This window comes from Typha latifolia, chromosome 1 (assembly GCF_019914945.1).
Source record: "Typha latifolia isolate L0001 chromosome 1, TyphaL0001v2, whole genome shotgun sequence".
In the NCBI taxonomy this organism is placed as follows: domain Eukaryota; kingdom Viridiplantae; phylum Streptophyta; class Magnoliopsida; order Poales; family Typhaceae; genus Typha; species Typha latifolia.
This window is the reverse complement of record NC_133086.1, coordinates 3,506,784-3,529,485: the sequence shown is the minus strand read 5'-3', so window position 1 is coordinate 3,529,485 and position 22,702 is coordinate 3,506,784. Positions and strand designations below refer to the sequence as shown.

At 34.7% G+C, this 22,702-nt stretch overlaps 2 protein-coding genes across 3 annotated transcripts; one reads left to right on the top strand and one right to left on the bottom strand.

Annotated features, from left to right (window-relative positions):
* The first annotated feature begins 913 nt into the window (after positions 1-913).
* Positions 914-5,783, top strand: LOC140780391 (E3 ubiquitin-protein ligase At3g02290-like). 2 transcript variants are annotated; one of them, XM_073125906.1, is made up of 5 exons: positions 914-1,353; positions 1,535-1,724; positions 3,151-3,562; positions 3,744-3,853; positions 5,563-5,783. In XM_073125906.1, exons 2-5 carry the CDS (start codon positions 1,605-1,607, stop codon positions 5,587-5,589), a joined length of 669 nt encoding a protein of 222 aa, XP_072982007.1. In that variant the 5' UTR covers positions 914-1,353; positions 1,535-1,604; the 3' UTR covers positions 5,590-5,783. The 2 variants fall into 2 exon arrangements, with proteins under 2 accessions (XP_072982007.1, XP_072982008.1); XM_073125907.1 differs by lacking the exon at positions 3,744-3,853.
* A 565-nt stretch (positions 5,784-6,348) lies between these two features.
* LOC140794834 (agamous-like MADS-box protein AP1) lies at positions 6,349-21,008 on the bottom strand. Its single transcript, XM_073147085.1, has 9 exons — positions 20,593-21,008; positions 17,650-17,728; positions 17,474-17,538; positions 17,288-17,387; positions 17,047-17,088; positions 16,137-16,175; positions 15,911-16,041; positions 6,736-6,825; positions 6,349-6,665 (listed from the first exon to the last, which is right to left on the bottom strand). The coding sequence occupies exons 1-9, from the start codon at positions 20,775-20,777 to the stop codon at positions 6,623-6,625; spliced, it is 774 nt and encodes a 257-aa protein (XP_073003186.1). The 5' UTR covers positions 20,778-21,008; the 3' UTR covers positions 6,349-6,622.
* Positions 21,009-22,702: the final 1,694 nt, after the last annotated feature.

Genomic DNA, 22,702 nt, shown 5'->3' with positions numbered 1-22,702 from the left:
AACTAACCTTATCACGAAGCTATAGCTGAATTTTAATCTGAAAGATTAACTGCTGGAGTGCTGGGAGAACTTAGAGCAACACCCGGGAAACAGAGAATTTAATGTTTATATCGTCAGGGTGGGAAATGAAAATTTTTATTTAACCCTCAAGCAAAACCACATAATAGTGAGACCTATGAGCTATTTAAATGTTTCAAAATGACACTTCTATCCAAAATTGACGTGTGACCAATATTTACTCTAATTGGTGCTGAAATTATTTTTAATCTTCCTTCTTAACTTACATTAATATATCTATACTTCTTTTTTAATCCCAATCTTTGTCAATCTTTTTTCCTTTCATCTCCTTCTAAAATTCTTTCCTCCTAATTATGCCCACTATGATAATTTATTACTCTTTTTCCTCACAAACTCTCTAACCAATTGCAACTTCTTTCTGACATTGCTTTAAATTTCACTTCTTCAATTCAATTTCTCCTAATCTCTATTAAACGCTTCCGTTAATCTAGAGTCTGTGCATAAGGATAGAGGATAATTTCATAAAATAGTAATTTTTATTTGTTATTACTAAAATAAATAATTTATTTTACGAGTGACTAGAAACTATGTTTTATTAATATATTTTTATTTGATATAAAATAGATGAGAGAGATATTAAGAACAAATTAGTAATTGATTATGGTACATCATGTAATTTTGATAAATAATATTTTTATTTTAGAATAAAACTATTATGATATTTAATTTTTATTTAAAATAAAAATTATATATATAATAAGAGAAAAAGTTATTAGGCCTAAATAGAGGATTAATTTCGTAAAATTAACGCGTAAACTCCTAGAAATTATAATATCAGAGAATCTAATTAATATCATTTTTTTTACTTAATAAATATAATTGATAGTAGATTATTAGGTCATATGAAGTATAGTTTAGCTCGTTTTTCACAAATGAGCAGGTGAAAGCGTAGCGACGACGCATAGGATCAAAACCTCGAACCTTTGGCCTCCATTCCGATTCTTCTCCTCCTTTTCATCTCTATTGGTACTGTTTTCTCGTTTTCGTCGACCGAATTAATCACTCGAAGGATCTATTCGATTCGTTTCTTTGGGCTGTCGGAAGATCTTGTTCCCTCTCGGATGGATTTCCTTTGGATTTCGACAGCAAAGAGTCAAATCTAAAAATAGGAAAAGACACTAAAACAGGGAGGATAATTTGCCGTTGGGCTTTATCCTCCTCCTTGTCCTTGATCCGTTTTTAGGCTAAAAGTATATTTTTGGTGGGTGCTGCGAGCTCTGGAGATTTTTCTGGGAAAAAGGGATGATCTTTCCTTGTCATCGTCGGTGAATTTAGGTAAGAAGCATTCTTTTAGAAGTTTTGGAAGTTTTTTCCATTCGTAATTTTCTAAACAGCAATCAAGTTCTATAGGGAGAAAACGTTGCCGATTTTAGGCGTGCAAATTTTGGCATATCCTTCCTATCATTTAACGAAGATTTTGTTACATGGTATAAGATAATAAGAGTGTTCTGTATAGTTGGCTTGCTGCATTGGGATTGGATCATTGGACGAGTGTTTTGAGAGCAGTTTTGAATAAAGCTGGGACTATGGGATCTATTTGCTCCTGCTTGCAAGCAGAAGATTTTCAAGAACACGCATATTCCAATGCTTCAATCTATAGCCGCTGTGTCTGCCTCAGATGTCTTATACAACAACTGATTCATGCGGTATGTCTTATGTTCTTTCTTCCTATATAGCATATACTTGTTATGTTGGAAATTTGGAAAATTAACTATCCTGGTGAAAGGAATATAATCATTTGATTTTTCGGTTTCTTTATTTTATTTGTGGTACGGCAGTTATTAATTTGATTTCATGATCTTAATACAATGGCAAAATATGCTTGGCAGCAACTTGACTATTGGAGATGGCATGGACTTTACGCCTTAGCATATACATCATATTTACCTAGCAGTTATAATGAGAACTCCATAAACTGTCATGATTCATAATTTTAAAACAGTAAAAGCTGTTAAAACTTGTGGAATTCTGAAATTCACTTTTGGTCGGAGTAAGACATATGACAAACATCATCCTCCAGCCATTTTCTGATTAGTATGCAACACCTAGCTGTTTCTTCAATGGCACTATGTTGCAGTGATGATTCACTACTTTCTGTCTAGTTCTTATTACTGGTTATGATCCCATAAGACCAATCAAATGACCATTCAAAAATTTTCATTACCCAGTTTCAGTGTGATAATTTATCGATCAAAAACATTTCTACATATCCACATTACACTTTGATGTATGTATAGATATTTTTTATAAGACCATGTAAAGTCTTTTTGCTGAAAAATGATGTGGTGCTTTAGACCCTTCTTGCTATTCTTGGTTTTGGCTGCCTCAAATGTTGTCCGAAATCATCTTGGTGCCATAAAGTCAGACTCAGCTACTATCTAGCATTCTAGATTATTGTGCCGTGCCATCAGATCATGTGGTTAGTGCAAGTGAGTCTTCTTTATAGGTTGATGTTCTCCTATGTTATTATTCTAGATAAATTTTGTTTCTAGTACATGGTATTCTTCTTTAAATTATTGACATCTTTGACTTATTTACTTACCTTTTGCGACTTGTATAGTTATATTACTTCATGTTAATTTAACTTCTATGTTTTAGGCATGTTGGATCATATGCTGGTTACTGCATGCCTAGAAATTTAACTTTCCTACAGTAGTTAATCTTGTAAATTCTTGATTTAATAGTGTAAAACTGTCACATATCTATGAAGCCTGTTTTGTCTCAAGGCCACTTGCCATGGTGTCAGACATCAGCTGACTGCCATAAGCAGATAAGCATTCCTTATTATCCACCAAATACATGCCTAGTCCTTTTGGAAAACTGGGGAAATCTCTATTTTTAATTCCTTCTTAACAATGTTTTGAAGTTTTTTATATTAGATCTGCCCTAGAAGTATAATGGAAGTACATCCCTATCATGGATGATGATTAAAATTTCTTGATTTTGTTTAATTAGGTTATGGTAGGGGCTGGTCATAACATGCTTGATTCTACTATTTTGTAATCCATTAATCTATAGGAATAAGCCCTTTTCATTCCAGTTCAATTTGCATCTTGGCTTTAACCTTTGCAGTGCAATTCTCTATTTCAAAGTGGAGGGGTGCAAGCTGTTTCTCCTTCTGTACAGGAGACAGCTCCTCTTGCTTCAGTTGGAAGTTCTATGTGTGATACATACCGTTCTCCTCCAAGACCTTTGTCTTACGATGATCCTAGATTCTCAAGACCACAACCTGATGGGGTTGTATCAAGGTGCCACAAGTCCTCAGGCCATCTCCATGAGGAATCTCAACCACTTAGAACTAATACTGATATTGAAGTAGAATCAGAGAGTTCAACAAAAAAGTGCATTGGGTATAATTATGATGCAGAAACCAAACTATGCTGCCCTGAGTATCCTTTGAAGCAGGCAACAAAATTCACTAAAGGTGTTACATACTACTTTCCATCATCTGAGGATGAAGATGTGTGCCCGACATGTCTTGAAGGTAGATGTTATGATTTATGAATCTTTCAACTGATTCTATTAGGTAGGTCTTATCCGATATTTGAAAGAGAGCAATTCTTAGTGGATAGCTCTGTTCTAATGGTCAACTATTTCTTTTTTCTATTATGTACGTCGTAGTTTTATGCTTATTGGAGTATACCAATAATGATTTCATTTGGCAGAATATATTCCTGAAAATCCCAGAATAATAATGCAGTGCACTCACCATTTTCACCTTGGTTGTATATATGAGTGGATGGAAAGAAGTGAAGCCTGTCCAGTTTGTGGGAAGGTGACCAATCTGGCAGTGTTCATGACTGTCCCTCAACTTTTTATTGCATTTAACTATTTGCAGTGATATTGATTATCCTCATGTTTTTCGATAAAAGTTGGTGAGTAAAAGCTAGTCTTGTGTAGGGAATGAGTTAACCCAGTTTGAAAGTATCATTTATTAATGTTTAATAGTCTTTGGCATACAAGTTGGCCAATGACCAAGGGAAAAGTATTTCCATGGCTGTCAAAATAATCGAGTTGGCTCGATAAAGCTCGATCAACCTTGACTCGGAAATAGGCTGAGCCGAGCTTGATCCCGAGTCGGCTTGATTAGGCTCAAATATATATTGTTGTTTATAGTTTTTTAACACAAATCATATTTGTTGCTTGTAATTTATATTTTAGTAATATTTATATCTTTATAGTTGAATTAGATTTTATTTCAAGCATGATTTAAGCCTAGATCAATTCAAGTTTGCTCAGGCTCGAAATTAGCTTGAACTGATAAGGCTTGAAATTGCTAATTGAGCAGCTCGTTTAAGCTCAAGTTTAAAATAAGCTCAAAATTGGCTTAAATCGAAATTATTTCAATTTAAGCTTGATCACAGAGTTAGACTCGAAATTAATTGCAATCCAAGCTTGATTAGAGTTGGGCTCGATCAAACTCGGCTCGTTTACACCTCTATTTCCATGTTAGTACCATGTAACTATGGTTGGTGGTCTAAACCACTTAATGTCTTTGAGATATTGCATTTTCATTGAAAGAAATTGTAATTGATAGGTATTTTTAACTGCGTACCTTGACTTTAGAAAACATCCTTCATCCTAAGAAGCGTAAAACTAATGACACAGAATCTGTTTATCAATTGCATGGTCATATTGATTCATAGTACCATGTTCTCTGTTGCTAATTTCTGCTAAGTTATGCCCTTGACTTGAAAAGTTTATATTTAACACAAGAACAAAACATACTGTAGAAGAGATATTTTAGCAATTAGGAGGGCAGGATTTATGCAACTTCTTGATCTGGTCAATGACAACCTGGGGAGGAAAAGTTTATAGTACATCACTGGAGTATAATATCTAGGAATTAGGTGATGAGGAAAATGGGAAGAAGTCGAATAGTGCATAGAACTAGAGTATGGATGGTATTGTGATGGTGGACTGAGATCTGGATTAGCATGATTCTGAAATACCTGAAGGTATTGTGATGGTGGACTGAGATCTGGATTAACATGTTTCTGAAATACCTAAAGGTATTGTGATAGTGGACTGAGATTGATCTGGCCATTGACAACCTGGGGAAGAAAAATTTATAGTACATCACTGGAGTATAATATCTAGGAATTAGGTGATGAGGAAAATAGGAAGAAGTTGAAATAGTGCATAGAACTAGAGTATGGAAGGAGGGATCGAAACCTAGGTTGCTCAATTCATCAAGTAGAGTGTATTACATTGATCCTGAACTCTATGTACTTGAAATTTGCACACATATTGCATTTCTCAAATCCTACAATGACAGGGAGCCCATGCACTATTGCATCCTAGATAAACTCTTTAGATTCAGCATTTATATAATAGAAAAATACTTCTTAATGGTATTTCATTAATGGAGAAAAGAAAAAGTGAGTGTTTTTTTAATCTCATAGTAGCTGATTAATTTTGTTTCTCATTTGCAAGGGTTGGTGTTGCTCCTTTAATTATGTACCTTTTAATTTGTCTTAACAGAAGATGGTGTTTAGCGAAACAAATTAGATGTGCCGCCTGATATCCATGTCTTCCTCATGGATACGCTGATAAATTTTAGCTGTAAATTTGTAAATACAGGTAAGTTATCATACTTTGTCTGCTGCTTATGTACATGCTGTAAGTATTTCTTGAGAGTTTTTTCTTGTCTGTGTACTTAATTCGACTCGAATGCATATATGCAAGTCATCATGTTGCTATCACTTATTGGAAATGTTCTCGTTCTGCTTCCTTTTGCCTCCGCTACAGGAGGCACACATATTTCTGTGAATCATTGATATTATGGAGTTTCCCAGATGTCCAGATTTTATTGATTGATTGATTCATTATTATTATTATTATTATTATTATTGAGAAATTGGTGAAAAATACTAGATACATATTAATACAGGTGTTTGTTTAGAGAAATAAAGAAAAGGCGGATTCTTTATTTTCAACCGTTCTGTTGAAATAAATCCAACCAATTTGGGAAGACGTGGTGTTGTAGTTGATTATTAGCATCATCCTGATCACTTGATCAACGGATCATATGGTTCAATGTCATGAAACCCAAGATACGGTATTCTCTTTGCAAATATTCAAAGATATGATTAACTAGAACAAGTAACTTTAATTAAGGGAGATCCCCTTACATGGAAGATAATGCCTGACTACGTTGGACTGAGTCTAATCTATTAACCTAAAGCTGGAAGAATTGAAATATGAAAGTAGTTTACGATGCCATGCATATTCCGAAGCTAATAAAACCATGCCAAAGAAATACCACTATTAACAAGAGTACTCATAATGAAATATACCTTTAATATCCTTATACAACTTTGGAAACCACGAACAATATTCATTCATACATGATAAGGATTCGACCCAAGTGGAGTACAGTCAGGTGACACAGTATCATTTCCCTGGAGCATAAAATAAACAGCGTTCAGATAAGGGCGTATAGATCCCCTCGAACTCCGAACCCAGTCACGTCATTCCTCGGAGAGAATTGAAGAAAAACTTCCTCAAGTTATGGCAGGGAGATGATAGCAATCTACATATGTTAGATATTTGGATAGTCTTGCGCGACTAGAAGAGCTGCAGATATAAAAACCGTTTAGAATATAGCTGGGTCTCTATGTGGTTAGGAAAAGTTTCGTCTACTCATCTGCAGATGTATAACGAAACACCCAAGTGGGCAAGTTAGTCGGGGCAAGGGGCTGCCCAAGTTCTGACTCTTCTAATGAGCCTCTTATTTGATAATTTCTGCATACAAGTAAGAAAATTATCAACTTCAATGACACTTCTCTCATGATTATTTGTACAGTAGAGACCGATGATGCTGAAAGAAAACAAAAGACTATAATTTTGAGGCGATGCTGCATTTACCTGCATTGGTTCCTCCTGAACAATTCTATTTTCTATTTCCATACAATTAGGTAACATCTACGACCTCCTTTATATTGGCAGCTGCAGGCTCGAGGATGTATTTCTGCAGCTTATTTTGCACACTAAATGTTTTCGTATTCAAATTCCGTTTATATGCGAAGCTAGTGGTGATGATTTCAACAATCACATAGTACACAACTATATTTAATGTCTTCAGTCGCCTATGCAACTACAAACAATTCAACCAATATCGGTGTATTAAGCAGAATTCTATTGAGAAGGTGATCTAGCATGCGTGGGCAGTTCATAATAGAAGAGAGAGTATATGATCAAAACAAAAAATTTCTAAAATGATAAAATCATTAATTCTGAGGCCTGAATGATGGATTTTGGCCGCAATCCACCTTTAATCATAATAACCTTTCATTGTGATGAATTTTGACAAGAAACATATCTTTATTTGGGAAGCTAAACCTCCTCCAAATCTGAATTTGTCTTAGATTGCTTTGCTATTCAGATTAGAATTATTTTCCTTTTCAAATACAGATATCTCCAAATGATTTTACTTTTATTTATTATCTTTTGAATGGACAAGAATATCATATTTTAATCTTGGATCCTTCGAGTAGATAGAATTTATTCTTTTTTCCTTACATCATAGTTCAACTATTAATTAGTCTATTTAGAGTTTCTTATCCACCATTACTAAAAACGGGACGAACATCGTTTGTAACAATAACTACAATTTTGTTTCAAATAAAAAAAGAAAATTTAACCCCAAGAAAAGGAAAAAGAAAAGGATGTTCTCTTTTTTCTTCCTATGCGCGAAGCGTCCACGGGTGTAACACCAAATTCTATTATGAGTGATCTAAAACTCATGTAAGGGGAAATTTTGTCCAATATTCTTTTGAGGGCTCTTTAGTCATTCTCCAAAGAGTATGATAGAGATTTCTAACCATTCCTTCGTGATGTCTAGAGAGGATTTTTTTTCTTTTTTAGAACTTGTGTTCTAACAAAAAAGAAAGAAAGAGGGCAAGAGAGCTTAGGTTTCGGTTTCCTTGGGTTAAAAAGTGATTATTGATGCTCAAGGTTTTAAGCATGATAGTAGCATTGTCTCATTTGGTGAGGAATCTCTTTTTCATTCTTGTAATTTTCAAGAAGGTAACTCAAATACTCTCTTTGTAAACTTTCTCCTATTAATAGCGGATATAAAAGTCAGTAGATAGTAGATATAATTGCCGGTAGACTGTGGATGTAGCCCGAATTTGGGTGAACCACGTAAATCTTGTGTTGTGGTAGTGTCATGGTTCTCTATTACTATTCTTTTTCAATTATTATGTATTGAGTGTAAATTTTGGTTGTTTATTTGGAATTTGTTTGTTCATGATATTGTGATAAGCCTAATCTAAGTAGATTGAAGATAAATAAATCTCTTTTTTTCTTCACAAATTGGTACCAAAGCTTAAATGTTTGCATATTTAATTAGGGAAGATGGTTACTCATAGGTTTGAGGTGGAGAAGTTTGTTGGCAAGAAAGACTGAGTTATAAAAGTTAAAGATGCATGATTTGTTAGTTTAATGAGAGCAACACAAAGCTCTCAATGGCAAGGAAAAGAAGCCAAAATCTATGTCGGATGATGACCGGGAAAAGCTTGACTTGAAAGCTTGTTTTACTATTCGTTTGCATTTGGCAAATGAGATTTTGTTTGACATAATTGGTGAGGAAAGTGCTAAAGATTTGTGGGCTAAGTTGGAGAGTTTGTATAAGAAAAAATCACTTACAAATTGGATATTTTTGAAGAGAAGATTGTATTCCTTAAGAATGAAGGATTGTACAAAGATCTCAGAGCACTCGAATGAGTTTAACAACATCATATATCAATTAGAGAACATTGGAGTGAAGATTGATGATGAAGACAAGGCACTTTCCTTCATATATTATCGGATTCATATGATAATCTTGTCACTACTTTGAGTTATAGTAAAAAAGATTCAATTGATTATGACTTACTTTGTAGTACTCTTCCTATGGATGAGCTATGGAAGAAGACATCTTTGAGTATTTCGGTTGAAACTAAAGATGAGACACTAATGATAAGAGGAAGATCATTTGGTAAGGGTAATTCATCAAGAAGTCAATCAAGCGGCAAATCTAAAGCTTAGTCCAAGTCTTGGGGCCTAATAAAAAATGTGTATGTTAGTTTTGTGGAAAAGTGAGTCATATAAAAAGAGATTATCTAAATAGGAAAGCTTTGGGTTCTTCTAATTCCGAAAAATAAGAAGTCAAATAGTGAAGCCAAAGATGAAGCTAATCAAGCAGAAGAGTCAACATCGGATGTCAGAGAAGAATAGGTTTTAACGGCAGCTCTCAACCCTATATTCTATCAAAATTAGGTACTCAATAGTGGATCTACACATCATATGTGTCCACATCGATCATAGTTCATCACCTACAAGGCATGTGAAGGTGGAAATGTTTCAATGAGATAAAATTTGACAAGCAAGGTGGTCGGTATTGGTTCTATATGTTTGAGAATGTTTGATGCCCTATTAGAAAGATTGAAGATATTTTGCATGTACCGAAATTGAAGAAAAATTTAATCTCTCTCATCTCTTGATGTAGATGATTACAAATTTACTGGGAGCGCAAAGCAAATAAGTAAGCTCAACCTTCATTGGCCTTAAAGTACCAGAAACTCAACAGAGTGGAGTTATTAAAGTTTCTAAAGAGGCTCTAGTAATAATGGAGTCAGGGTTGAAAACTTATATAAATGATTGGGAAGCACTATTATTTAATGAAAAGGATCCGACATTGAAGGACTTGAACAAAGATTTCCAAATGGATAGGATGGGGTATTAGTTTATTCGAGACATAGTTTAAATGTGATAATTTAAATGCGGTAATGCAAAACGAAGAACTTCCTTTCCGATTATGGTATCAAAGATTAGATCAGATGAGTGAGAAGAGTATGGATATCTTGATGAAAAAGAAGCTTGATCTCTATGCTTAAATTTGGGGAATCTGAATTATGTGAGCATTGAGCGGTAATGCAAAACAAAGAACTTCCTTTCCGATTATGGTATCAAAGATTAGGTCAGATGAGTGAGAAGAGTATGGATATCTTGATGAAAAAGAAGCTTGATCTCTATGCTTAAATTTGGGGGATCTGAATTATGTGAGCATTGTATTTATGGAAAACATACAAGCATACACATACTTGATTATATTCACACAGATGTGTGGGGTCCTTCTCCGATGAATTTTTATGGTGGTGCACTTTATATTGTAAAATTCATTGATGATTTCTCAAAAAAAGTGTGGATCAAGACTCTCAATCTAAGAGTGATATGTTCTATGCTTTTAGAAACTTTATGGCGAAAGTAGGGAATCTATGGGTTGAAGCATCAAGATTCTTCGAACGAATAATAGTGGAGAGTTTACATCTACGGAATTTGAGAAATTACAAAGAAGAGGGAATTACAAGACACTATACCAACGCCTACATTCCTTAAAGAAATGGCATGATCGAGAGGATGAACCGCACTCTTATGGAGCGTGTTCGATGTATGTTAAGCAATGCCAACCTAGAGTAAAAGCTATGATGGAAATTATATCGATGACTTGTTATCTTGTTAACCATTCTCCTTTGGTTGTAGTAGAGATGAAGTCTCCAAATGAGGTTTGATATAGAGGTGTATCTTTGTAGGCTATAGCAAAGGTGTAAAAGGTTATAGGCTGTGGGATCCAAATACAAAGAAAATAATCACAAGCTGGGATTTACACTTGTATCTTTGTAGGCTAAGCAATGACAACCTAGAGTAAGAGCTACGACGGAAGCCGTATCGATGACTCGTTATCTTGTTAACGATTCTCCTTTGGTTGCATTAGAGATGAAGTCTCCAAATGAGGTTTGGTATGGAGGTGTATCTTTGTAGGCTATATCAAAAGTGTAAAAGGTTATAGGCTGTGGGATCCAAATACAAAGAAGATAATCACTAGTTGGGATTTACATTTTATTAAATCTGTCGTGCTAACAAAAGATGTTAAAGAAAAAGGTAATGATCAAGAAGAATAAAATATATCTTAAGATTTTGATGCTCACCAAGAATTGCATTCTTCAAGTAGCCGTTTGATCACACTTCAATAGATATTACTGAGCATGGCGAAGAAAATGAAGATGATTAAGAAAATAATGATGAAAATGAAGGACTCTAGCCAATCTACTCCACTCGTACGACGTTCTTTAAGAGAAGCTCATGCTCTCAAGTGGCATCAAGACTATATAGATCCTATTACTTTGTGTGCTTTAGTTATTGGAGATAAAATGCAATATTATATATTGAAGCTACAAAGAGAGATGATTTTAGTCATTGGAGAAGAGCTATGGAGGAAGATTTGAGACTTAGTTGAGTTACCGAAAGGTAGAAAAATAATTGGTTGCAAATGGGTGTTTAAGACAACGAAGGGCCGGATGGAAAGCTTGAAAGATCTAAAGCAAGATTGGTAGCAAAGAGATTTACTCAAAAGCAAGATATTGATTTTGATGAGATTTTACACTGATGGTCAAGTTGGTTTCTATTCGTTTGGTTCTTTCATTGGTTGCTATGCATGGCCTTTAATTGAAATAAATGGATGTAGAAATAATATTTTTACATAAGGGGCTCCAAGAAGAAGTATACATACAACCATAAAGTTTTATTGAGAAAAGAAAGGAATGATTAGTTTGCAAGTTGAAAAGATCATTATATGAACTCAAACAAGCTTCAAGACAATACTACAAAATATTTGATATGTTTATGGCGTATCTTGGTTACAAAAGAAATACGTATGATCATTGTATATACTTCAAGTTCTTTGATAATGGTTCTTACTTAATTTTGGTTTTGTATGTTGATGATATGCTTTTGTTATATAAGGAAAAAATTAAAATTGATGAGCTCAAGTCAAGTTTGAGCAAGAGATTGAGATGAAGGACCTTGGGCCAGAAAGGCAAATCATAGATACTGAAATCGGGATAGGTGTATTGTCACTTTCTCAAAGGGCATATATTGAAAAGGTGTTAGAAAATTTTGGTATGAGCAAAGTTAAACTAGTGAAGACTACTTTGGCACCTCATTTAAAATTACCATCAAAGCAATGTCAAAAGACTAAAGAAGATGAATAAGATATGGCTAAAATATCTTATACAAGTGCAATTAGAAGCTTAATATTTGCAATGACATGCATAAAACTAGTTATTGGATAATGTGGTAAGTGTGTTGAGTATATTTATGAAAAATTTGGGAAAGACATATTAAGAGGCTACAAAATGGGTGCTTCTGTATTTAAGAGGCACTAATGAGTATGATTGCATATAGCAAGTGTTCATCTTATATGCATGGTTGTTTTTATGTTAACTTTGTAGGTGATCTTGATAAAGGGAGGTCAACTACAATATTTGTATTTTGATTTGGAAATAAAACGGTGAGTTGAATGTCAAGATTACGAAGTACCATAGCATTGTCTACCATGGAGGTGGATTACATGGTGGCTACGAAAGCATCAAAAGAAGCAACATGGCTTCAAGGCTTAATGGGTGAGATTGATATTATATGTAATCCTACAGAGATATTGTGTGACAATTTACGTGCAATACATTTAGCTAAGAATCTCGTTCATCACAAAAGGGCAAGACACATATTGGTGCAATATCATTACATTCGTCAAGTTGTAGAAGGTGTAAGAGTTCGGCCGATGAAAGTGAAGGCCGACAATTTGGCAAATATGTTTACGAAGCTAGCGTAAGTAGAGAAGTTGGAGCGAAGCCTTATTTCTTTGGGCTTCAATAAAATTTGAGCTAAATGGCTAAAGGCAAGCATGTGTTTTCAATCAAGGTGGAGATTGTTATGAGTGATTTAAAACTCATATAAATGACAAACTTGTCCAACACTCCAAAGAGTGTAAAAGGGAATTGTAAATCCATTCCTTCATGATGTGTAGAGAGAGGATTTTTTTCTCTTCTAGGGCTTGGGTTTTAACAAGAGAGAAAGAAAGAGGGAAAAGAGCTTGGGTTTGTGTTTCCTTAGGTCAAAGAGAGATTATTGGTGCTCAAGATCCTGAGCACCAATCATCTTACTTGGCTATTGAGGAGATGGTGGTTTTGTCTCATTTGATGAGTAATCTCTTCTCATTCTTGTAATCTCTAAGAAGGTAACCCTAAATTCCCTATTTGTAAATTTTCTCTTGTTGATAATGGATATGCTTGTCAGTAGACCGTGAATATAGCCCAGATTTAAGTGAACCGTGCAAATCTTGTGTTATTATAGTGTCATATTTTTCCATTTCTATTCTCTTCCAATTATTATGCATTGAGTGTAAATTTTAGGTGTTTATTTGAAATTGGAATGTTCATGGTATTGTGACAAGCCTAATCTAAATAAGATTGAAGATAAAGAGGATCTCTTTCTTTCTTCACTTACACTTTGGTGTGATTCCAATGAGCTAGAGTGAGTCAGGTAGTTATCAATTTTCATCTAATTTGTTATTTCCATTCTTCTTTTGTTATTCTATTTCTTTTCTACCTATCCTTTCCTTTGATATGTTTTCTAGTCTATTTTCTGAGTTTTTTCATTATTAAACTCTATATTTATTTCTCTTATCTTCGATTTTCTTTCTTGAATCATTTTATTCTGTTATATTCATCCTACATCAGTGTGGTATCAAAATTATCATCCTACACTATTGTGCCAAATGTAACATATCATATCTTTTATTTTATCGATTTCCTTGTTAAACTAAATCTAAGGTCAAATACTACTTTTTAAGTTTGTTCTGTTCACTAAAAGATTTGCTATCTAGGAAGGTTAGAGAGAGCTCTTCTAGGGTTTGGTGCTTTCCTCTTCCCTCGTCAAAACCCCGCCGCCTCCCGCAGCCTTTTTCTCCTCTCCTCTTCGCCTAGGCAGAAGGGAGAGTGCTTCTTTCTCCTCTTGTGGGCTTCTCCTCTCGCCAAGAGGGCTCCTTCATTGTCCATTGTCTTCGATGGTGTATCTCCTCTCCCCTCCATTTAGCTAAGTGCTAGGCGGAGGGGAGAATGATTCTCTTCCCTTTAATGGACTTGCTAGCTCCCCTGCCCTCTTTCTCTCTTCTTCCCTCTTCTCTTTCCTCTCTCGCCCTACCCCTTTTCGCCCCAGTTACCACCACTCGCAGACGACCTTCTCTCCCCGAATCCTTTGCTAGTCATTCGTGTCGCCACTGTCGAAGCCAAGCATCGTTGATCTCACTTTGATCCCCCCTCAGCCCTCCTTGTTGCCTTGAACTGGGCCGAGTATTGTGGATCTCGCCAGAACCTCTCCTCACCTGCAATAGCTGCTGGGTCGATTTCTACTCGTTCACACCTTGCTCATGTCTAGCTGCGCCTACCCTGCTTTCAACTTGCCGCTTCGCTTCTAGGTTCGCCGTGTCGCTTCTTGCTCCGTCACCTCCTGCTCCACTATTTTCTCCTCCGCCACTTCTAGTTCCACCACGCCTCCTCCAACTCCGCTGCCCCATTTCCAGCTCCTCTAGTGGCTAAGATTTGCCATGGATTTGCCGCATTGGGGATGTTTTCTTTTCTAAAATTAATTGCCCTATGAGGTCGTATTAAGGGATTGTTAGGCAGATCGACTACCCTCCTCCACTCCCTGTCTTCTTTTTCCTTTCTTTGCTTTTAGTTCTGGTTTCTTAGGATTTCTCAAATGGGGTCTTCTAAGTGATTTGTTGTTAAAGTCACTAAACTCCGTCACTAATGAGCCTAAATTCCTGTCTTAGTTTACTCCTTGTATAGTGCTCAGTTTGCCAAGGCTCATGCTATTCTTTGCGTAGTGCTACTAGCTGGCCAAGCGGGAGGCTTGCTTCTAGAGCGTCTGCTTTATTTTCTCTGTATTATTATGCTTGAGTGCTTGTTAATAAGATACTTGCTTTAATTGTTGTTCAGTTTGTAATACAGCCAAATGTAGGGCTTGTTCCTAGGGCTTTTGCCCTATCTCCCTTCTCTCTCTTTGTATCACTTGTAATCGATTCTCTAAATTGAATGATATGATCAATCTATGTACTTTCTTTCAAAAAGAAAAATAGTTTGTTCTGTTCTTTTCTATTACAGTTCCTTAATTACTCAATTGCATTAATATACCTGGTCTTAAATCTTCTTGTTCCAAATAAATTCTAAGAGTTTTCCACCATACTTCTTTATTGGTTTTCACCTACATATTCTGGCAAGTTTCAGGACATTCTTTTCTAACAATGAGGTTTGGAATTTCTTTCCCAATACCGACTCTCTTGTAATTAAAGCTAAATTTCTATTGGATATATACAAGAATATTTTTTGCTACTCCTTTAATACGGTTATCCATCTTAGTCCTCATAGAATTAGCATTATCTTCCACATGCTTTCCATGATCATATACAACAACAGATCGGAGGTGAGTTTAACTCCACCTGAGGCTGGTCGCTTCTGTGTCAAAAGCATGTCTAATATCTTTTGGTCATTTATGAATCTGATTTAATCCACCTCTACAGGAAATCAAATGTTCAATCTCTCTTCTTCAAACAAGTATTTAAGAGAAAGCAAAATCCAAAGTCATGTCCCTTATATCATTCTTTTTTGTTTATATGCAAGGCCTCCATGTTATGTACTCTCACATCCTTCACTTTCCTATATAACTGTTCAAATCAACTCCTATATAAAATTTCTCACAATCTGGCATTATTCAAATTTCATCTATATCTTCCTAATACTCTTGCTTTATATGGTCGGCTAATCCTACTTGAATGATGCATAGCCACAAATTATTACTTTTCCCAACCGAAATTATTCAATCCTTACGCTATTTACATCTACAGTTTTGGACAAGAACTTGAAAGTAAATCATAAGTCCTAGCAGTTCAATAAATTGCAAAACATTGCAATAAACTGTAAACCACGAAACTTGGTTGAAGAAATATAACCTGGTGTTTAGAGTGGGGAGTGAGTCCGCAGTGGTGAAGATAGGAGGTGAAAAAGTGTTTGTCTGAGTTTGTCCTTGCTGCTCCCAGTTGGACTGCTGGGCCAGAGCTTTAGTCTTATCATTTCCAATGAGCTATATATATGGAAACCAAAAAAAGTTAATGAGAAACATGGCTTTATCTGACAACCTAAGAGATCAGCGATTCTGCATAAAAGAAGAAACTTTACCTTCTCCAGAATGCTAATTTGCTCCAGCAGAGACTTCTCCTATATAAAAAAATAAAAATAATGGTAATCTGACAAACTTCAGAAGAGAATAATTCTTGGGGATGCTTCTTAACAATGGTTGGGCAGCATGAATGAGCCTCCAATAGTGGGGCCATACACTGCCCGTGCCTATTAGGCAGTAACATATTATGATCCTGATCGGTCTACGTGCTTATTTAGAACATAGCAGTACGCTCAATCATCTAAAATACGTTTCAATGCTGAAGTCAAACATGAAAGCTTATGAATCAATAATTTGGTGATTTCAATGATATATACTTGTGTGCGTTTGTCGATCTATACAACGTTTAAGCTAAAAATGTAAATTATTCAATTGAGAAAGTACAAGCCAAGTATTTCAAGATTGTTGAAATATTCTCTAATAGTTGAAACTACTTGAAATTCTGGACCGAAAAAGAGAGTTAAATATGAGGATCTCATGAGGTTCCCATGTGTTATTTTCACGACTAAATAAAAGTAAGCAGACACGGAGGAACTAAAGAAAAGTTCACAAATATGCAACATGAAGTGAAATACCGACTCTCATATACAAAAGCTCATCGCGTATATCATCATTAAGGACTAAGATCTCAGAATTAGCATTATCTGCAGAAACTAAAAGGTTGAAGGTTTTAGTGCCTCCGGTCAAGTTTTGCTCCAGATTGTGCTCCAGTGAGGATCTTTGACATACCAATTACATATCACTGCTATTCTTGAAAATTCCCCACTAACTAAAAGATGATGTACAGCAGCCAATCCAACAATATAAGATAGGATATTAGACTACCATCTCAAACTATAAGTTTAAAAGTATATATGATAAAGATAGAATCACAATCATGCAAAAGATATTCTTTACAAAGTGGCTTGCCTTGTTTAGAAGCTCGGCAATTGACTCAAACAAAAGTTGATTCTGCAAGGGAGATTGCATATGATTAGTAATACAGGTATCACACAAACTGATCACAAAAGGCAATCTCAAAGTATGTAAAAAATCATCCAAAGCAATAAAATAGCCATTCTTGACTCAGGATCCGATCTACTCAGCAAAATAAAACCGGGAGCAGTATCCAGGTAGGATAACCTTTAAGAATTAAAAATAGTTGTTTCACCTTTCTTGATCTTATACGTCTCAAAGCAGTGTCAAGCCGTAGCTCCAGTTGCTGCACTTCTTTCAGTTTGAAGGAGTCATATTGTTGTCCCATCGAATGCCTAAAGTTCACACAGAAAAGCAACCAAAAATAGTATACTATCCATCCTTTGGTATCTTTGGGCTGTAAACTATGGTCGGCATTTACCTTGGTCTTATTTGTGAAGTATCAACCTTTGAATTCAGTTTGCAATATTTATTGCAACAGATCTCCTGTAGAAGATTCAGCAAGATGGAAATATCTTATTAGTTTAAGTGATGTGGAAACATGAGACGGTTCAAACATAAAGGTCTCCACTCTCTACTAGAAATGCTATTTTCAACCTGAGATATAGGATTCTCTTCCGAGATGGCTCTTTCTGCATATGAGCGCTGCTGGTAACATTCCAGAATCTTTTCCATTCTGTGAAAGATATTGAATTAACATGGCTCTTCCTAATCTTATCATCCAAATTAAGATGAATTATATTTAACATTCCATGAATAGGATGTTAAAAAGTGGAAATGAATGAGAAGGAATAAGAATTTTGATATCACGAAATAGCTTTAAATGTTGCTATATTCTTCACATGTTAGCTCTCCTGCTCTCTTCCTAGTATCATGAAATAGCTTTGGGTGTTTGGGCTCATCAAAAAATACTAACGAATCCCGTGATCCAAATATTTCTACTTCTCTAGTTCATATGACTCTTCCATGCATGATCAGTGATATGAATTACTATCTAATTTACCATTATTCATAATGGGATCATACTACACAGCCTAAAACTCATCTTCACTTTTGCTTGTGAAAGCTTTTCTGCTGCATGGTTTACTGTAGAACAAGTCTTCTTTAACCATACTAATTCAACTATGATGCAAATTTAACAGGAGGAAAAAGAGGGATAAGTTATAAAATTGAAGAGGCGGAGAATGATGTCATGCCTGTTACGGTCCAAGCATTAATAGAAGAGAAAACAGAAAATATAATAAGAAAAGAAAGAAAAGGAGATATTGAATAATGGCAAGAGATGTTTAATGTTATAATACAATAAAGTAATTCTGTGCTCCAATACTCGAGAAGAACGCAGTGGTATACAATAGTAGGAGAAAAGGAAAAAAAGACCACTAATAGAAGGAGGCAGTGCAGAGGATTGTCTTTAGAAATGAAAAGATGATTCTCAAGGAAAAGCATATCAACTAGAAGGATTCAATAAATATGAACATGTTGGCCAACAACCTCCAACTATATCATTTTTCAATCATTTATGTCATCAATTTGTATGATTGAAAGGGATCGGACCACAAGGCATTAAAATAGATATAATTTGTAATAGATATTAGAAAACTAAGGGACCGGAACGCTGAATATAATTGCCCTAAGGCCTAAACTTTCTCACCTATGGCCAATGCTGCTTATCACGAATTATATTTTAGATGGACACGATAAGAAATGCTTACATAATGTGAAATATGAATTCTTACTGCCAAAGAACTACATATAATCACATTAAAATACTTAAGGTTTCATAATGGTATATAAGTAAAATTTAAACTTGTATTGAACTATAATTTTGAAAGTATCATCTGAACATAAAAATCCTAATATTCTGTAAACCTACTTGGTCAAATCAATGGAAGCTATAAAAATCATAGAAAGTACCGATTGCAAAATCAATGCTTTTAGTTCCATGAAACAAACATATAGAACAGGAATTGGTGCTTAACATGCAAACAAACAAATTCTATGATACAACATACAAATGGAGAGAGGGGAAAAGAAAAACAAACAGCGACTGGGAACCTTAATCCAATACTTGCGATAGTGACGCTTAGCCAATCTCAGAAACAAACAAACACGTCAACTATAGTATTATTTCTAATCAATAACAAATTAAAACTGAGAAAAAGATCAAACAATCCGTTTTTTCTCTATATTACCTTGTAAAATAACTATATTTGATCCTTAAAAGGAATAAAGCCTCGCTAAATCGTTCATTAATGCATCAATACAGTTCGCAAGAATAACTAAAGTGTGATTATTTCATATCCTCTACGTTTTAAGACTATTACTTAATTATTATGAGTAATTTAAGTTTCTCATTAATCTATATATGGTCATGTATTTAAATTAAAAATAATACATAAAGTTTGGTTTGACTCACCCAAATTATTGCTGAAGTTTATTTCAATCATTGGATAATAATTTAAGTCCCTTACAATGAGAAAACTGTTTTCAAAATCATTAACAACGAGACAATTATGCAACAATTTTAGAAAATAAGATTTTGCCGAGGTCATTTATAATTTTGGATAGAATTTATAGAAATAAGTATTATTTTATTATTTATTAATCATGAATATATGTACAACTTAGCTGGTATTGGTAACCTTTAATGTCTAGCATTTTAAATGCCTTACATTAGGTAAACATATATTCTTTTTTGTTCTTGTAAGCCATTTGATAACTTTGCGTCGTAAGGAAAAAAAAAATCCAGGCTCCGCCCAGACGAGGAGGACCAATTTTTTAGTAAAATCTTAGAAATTTGCACTTGTTCTTTTCTTACATGGGTCTTCACAATTAGGAGACGCCCAAAACTATAATTTTGAACAAAATAATACTCTAGAAGAACTTGCCCATTAAGGCAATTCTTGATCGAGCATGATAGGTTGAAGGAGTAGGTAAGCCGTCAGCAAAGCTTAGCTTCATAATTCTGAGTAGCGGATGAAAGATTTAGACTAATATCAAAAGATCATTCATCATAACCGTATCCGGCCGTCGGTGGAACTCAACGAGAAACAAGGAGAAGTAATTAAAAACACGAAATAACGTACGTATCCCGGAGAAAGTAAGATATTGGCGAGACGTGAGGGCAAGTACGATCGAAAGAAGGAAGAGCTGCACCGCGGAGAAAATTTCAAGAAAAATCTAAAGAGGATGGGGAAAATAAAAGATTAAAAAAAAAAGAGTAGGTGGCATCGGTCGTATCGATTTGAAAGCAAGTAAACTTTTTTAAGAGAAAGAAAGAAAGAAAGAAAAGAAAGAAAAGAAAACAAGTAAAACTTGCGTATGTTGCCATGTGTATACGGATGAGCATGAGGGACAGATGGGGAAACCCGACAAAGTTGAAGTGACGACGAGGGTACTGTGAGGGTACGCCATCGTACGACAGTATTGTTTCAGGGAAGATCTCTACCATTCTTTCACGGCAAAGATTTAAAAAGAAATCCGAGGCGAAATTATCATGAAGCGCGAAAGATTGAGATCAGATGAGTAGGAGAGATGTGCCTGGATCCGGTGGAGTACTCGTAACGCTTGCCCATGGGGGAGAAGACGATGACGGCCACCTCGGCGTCGCAGAGCACGGAGATCTCGTGCGCCTTCTTGAAGAGCCCCGATCGACGCTTCGAGAATGTCACCTGGCGATTGATCTTGTTCTCGATCCGCTTCAGCTGCACCCTTCCCCTCCCCATCTCCTTCTTCTCCCAACGAAAATCCTAAACCCTAAACCCTAAGCACTAGTAGCTTCGCGGCAAGAAAGAAAGAAACCATGGAAGGCGATGGTAAGCTTTCGATCTCAAGAGGAAGTGGAGTGAGGCAGGAGGGTTTTGGACAAAACCTAATCGGCTGCCGACTTTATGGAGGAAATTAACGGGACTAGGAGGGACAGGTGGCGATAGTTGGATTTGGTTGTCTTTGGCGGTGTCGCCGTTATGCCCTCTTTGGCTCTTTATTGGTGATCGGGTCGTACGAGGTCTCCGCTTTTGCTTTAATTGCGCACATACGTCCACTCCATTTTTATTGTTTTTTTTTAAATTAATTAATTAATTAATTCAATTTTCTTTTCTTTTGTCTTTAATCAATATTATGAATTCCAATGGATGGGTACTACTACACCGTCGAATTCTATCACTTATTATTTTTCCTAAAAAACATCACTGACTTTTATAAAAAAGTATTTCATTTAATACCTCAAAAGATGAAACGTTCCATCTTATTCGAGGTTATATTCTTAAAAAATTATAAGTTAACTCTCATCAATACCCATAATAAGCTCGGTGATCTCTTTGTAAACTCTCTGTATTTTCTCCTCAATATTTTTCTCCTCCTACTCCCTCGTTGTTCTCTCTTTCGATAATATAATCGGGCTAAGACCACTTTTCACAACAACAAATAAAATAGAAAAAGAACACATATGTAATGGTTTTACTCTAACCGTCACAATTTTTTTATTTATTTAAATTATTTTCTTCTTATTTTTTATATTTTAAATTTTATATTATATCTATGTCAATTGATATCAGGTGATTTGCATAAAAAATATATACTTGGTTTTCGTTTTTGTCACTTAACCCGTTTTGGTTTTTCTTTTCAAGTCAATATTTTTCTATCATTTAGACCATTTGTACTCATCTTCTACTTTTTTAATCTCTCACTCCTTCATTTTTTATACAAGATTCGTAAATTGGCTTAGGATAATTCGTATAGTAAAAATAAGAACGAAAAAAGGTTACTCTACTCTTCTTCTTCTATCTCTCACTCCTCGTTCTCCAAATTCTATCTTTGAGTTCTTATATTTAAAACAAGTCTATACAAGCATATCATACGAATAAAATATTAATGTATGTGTTTTCTTCAATATATCTCTCCTTAAGGTTATGCATTTGAGATATTTTATATAACTCTGCAATCCACTATCATATATTTTCATTTCATTACTATCATTCTATCTTTGTAAATAGACAAGACTTTAATTCTAATTTATAAAAAAAAGGATAATAACCAAATAACTATGAATTACAAAAATATTTAATAAATATGAATTTTGTAAGATAACATCCAATTGTCAAGCTTTTAGAACCATTTATTTGTCTCTACTTTAAAAGTATTCATCTTTCTAATCTCATCTCTAATATTTTTAACCAGTATTTAGATATTTTTGGAAGTAAACTTATACTGGATGTTAGTAATGATGAAACAAGTGTTTAAAATTTTGAATATGGTAGTACCTATCTCATTCCTCCTCCTCCCGATTACGACTGCAATTTATAATTATTTTATAAAATTCGTAGTTATTTTTATGCAATTCGTAATTATATTTATAAAATTCGTAGTTATTTTTATGCAATTCGTAATTATATTTATAGAATTTGTAATTATTTTTATACGATTCATTCTTCTTTTATTCCTAATGTTTATATATAATTTACGTACTGAAATACATTACGTAAGCATAAATATATTATAATTAAACTAATATTTATATATTTAATTGGAACGTATTACATAATATAAGTACAAACTAAGTATAGGAAGGTGAGTGATATTCTTATTCTCTTCTCCACTCACTTCATCGTCTTTATGGAAAATGTCATTTTTGAAGCAGGAGAAGATAAAT

Bases quoted from the DNA above. Each gene is read 5' to 3' on its own strand.
- LOC140780391 (XM_073125906.1), top strand. From the start codon at position 1,605: ATGGGATCTATTTGCTCCTGCTTGCAAGCAGAAGATTTTCAAGAACAC. The intron at 1,725-3,150 runs GTATGTCTTATG...TAACCTTTGCAG, and splicing joins TACAACAACTGATTCATGCG to TGCAATTCTCTATTTCAAAG. The intron at 3,563-3,743 runs GTAGATGTTATG...TTCATTTGGCAG, and splicing joins GTGCCCGACATGTCTTGAAG to AATATATTCCTGAAAATCCC.
- LOC140794834 (XM_073147085.1), bottom strand. From the start codon at position 20,777: ATGGGGAGGGGAAGGGTGCAGCTGAAGCGGATCGAGAACAAGATCAAT. The intron at 17,539-17,649 runs GTTGAAAATAGC...AATCTTCTACAG, and splicing joins AAGAGAATCCTATATCTCAG to GAGATCTGTTGCAATAAATA. The intron at 17,089-17,287 runs GTGAAACAACTA...TCTCCCTTGCAG, and splicing joins GACGTATAAGATCAAGAAAG to AATCAACTTTTGTTTGAGTC.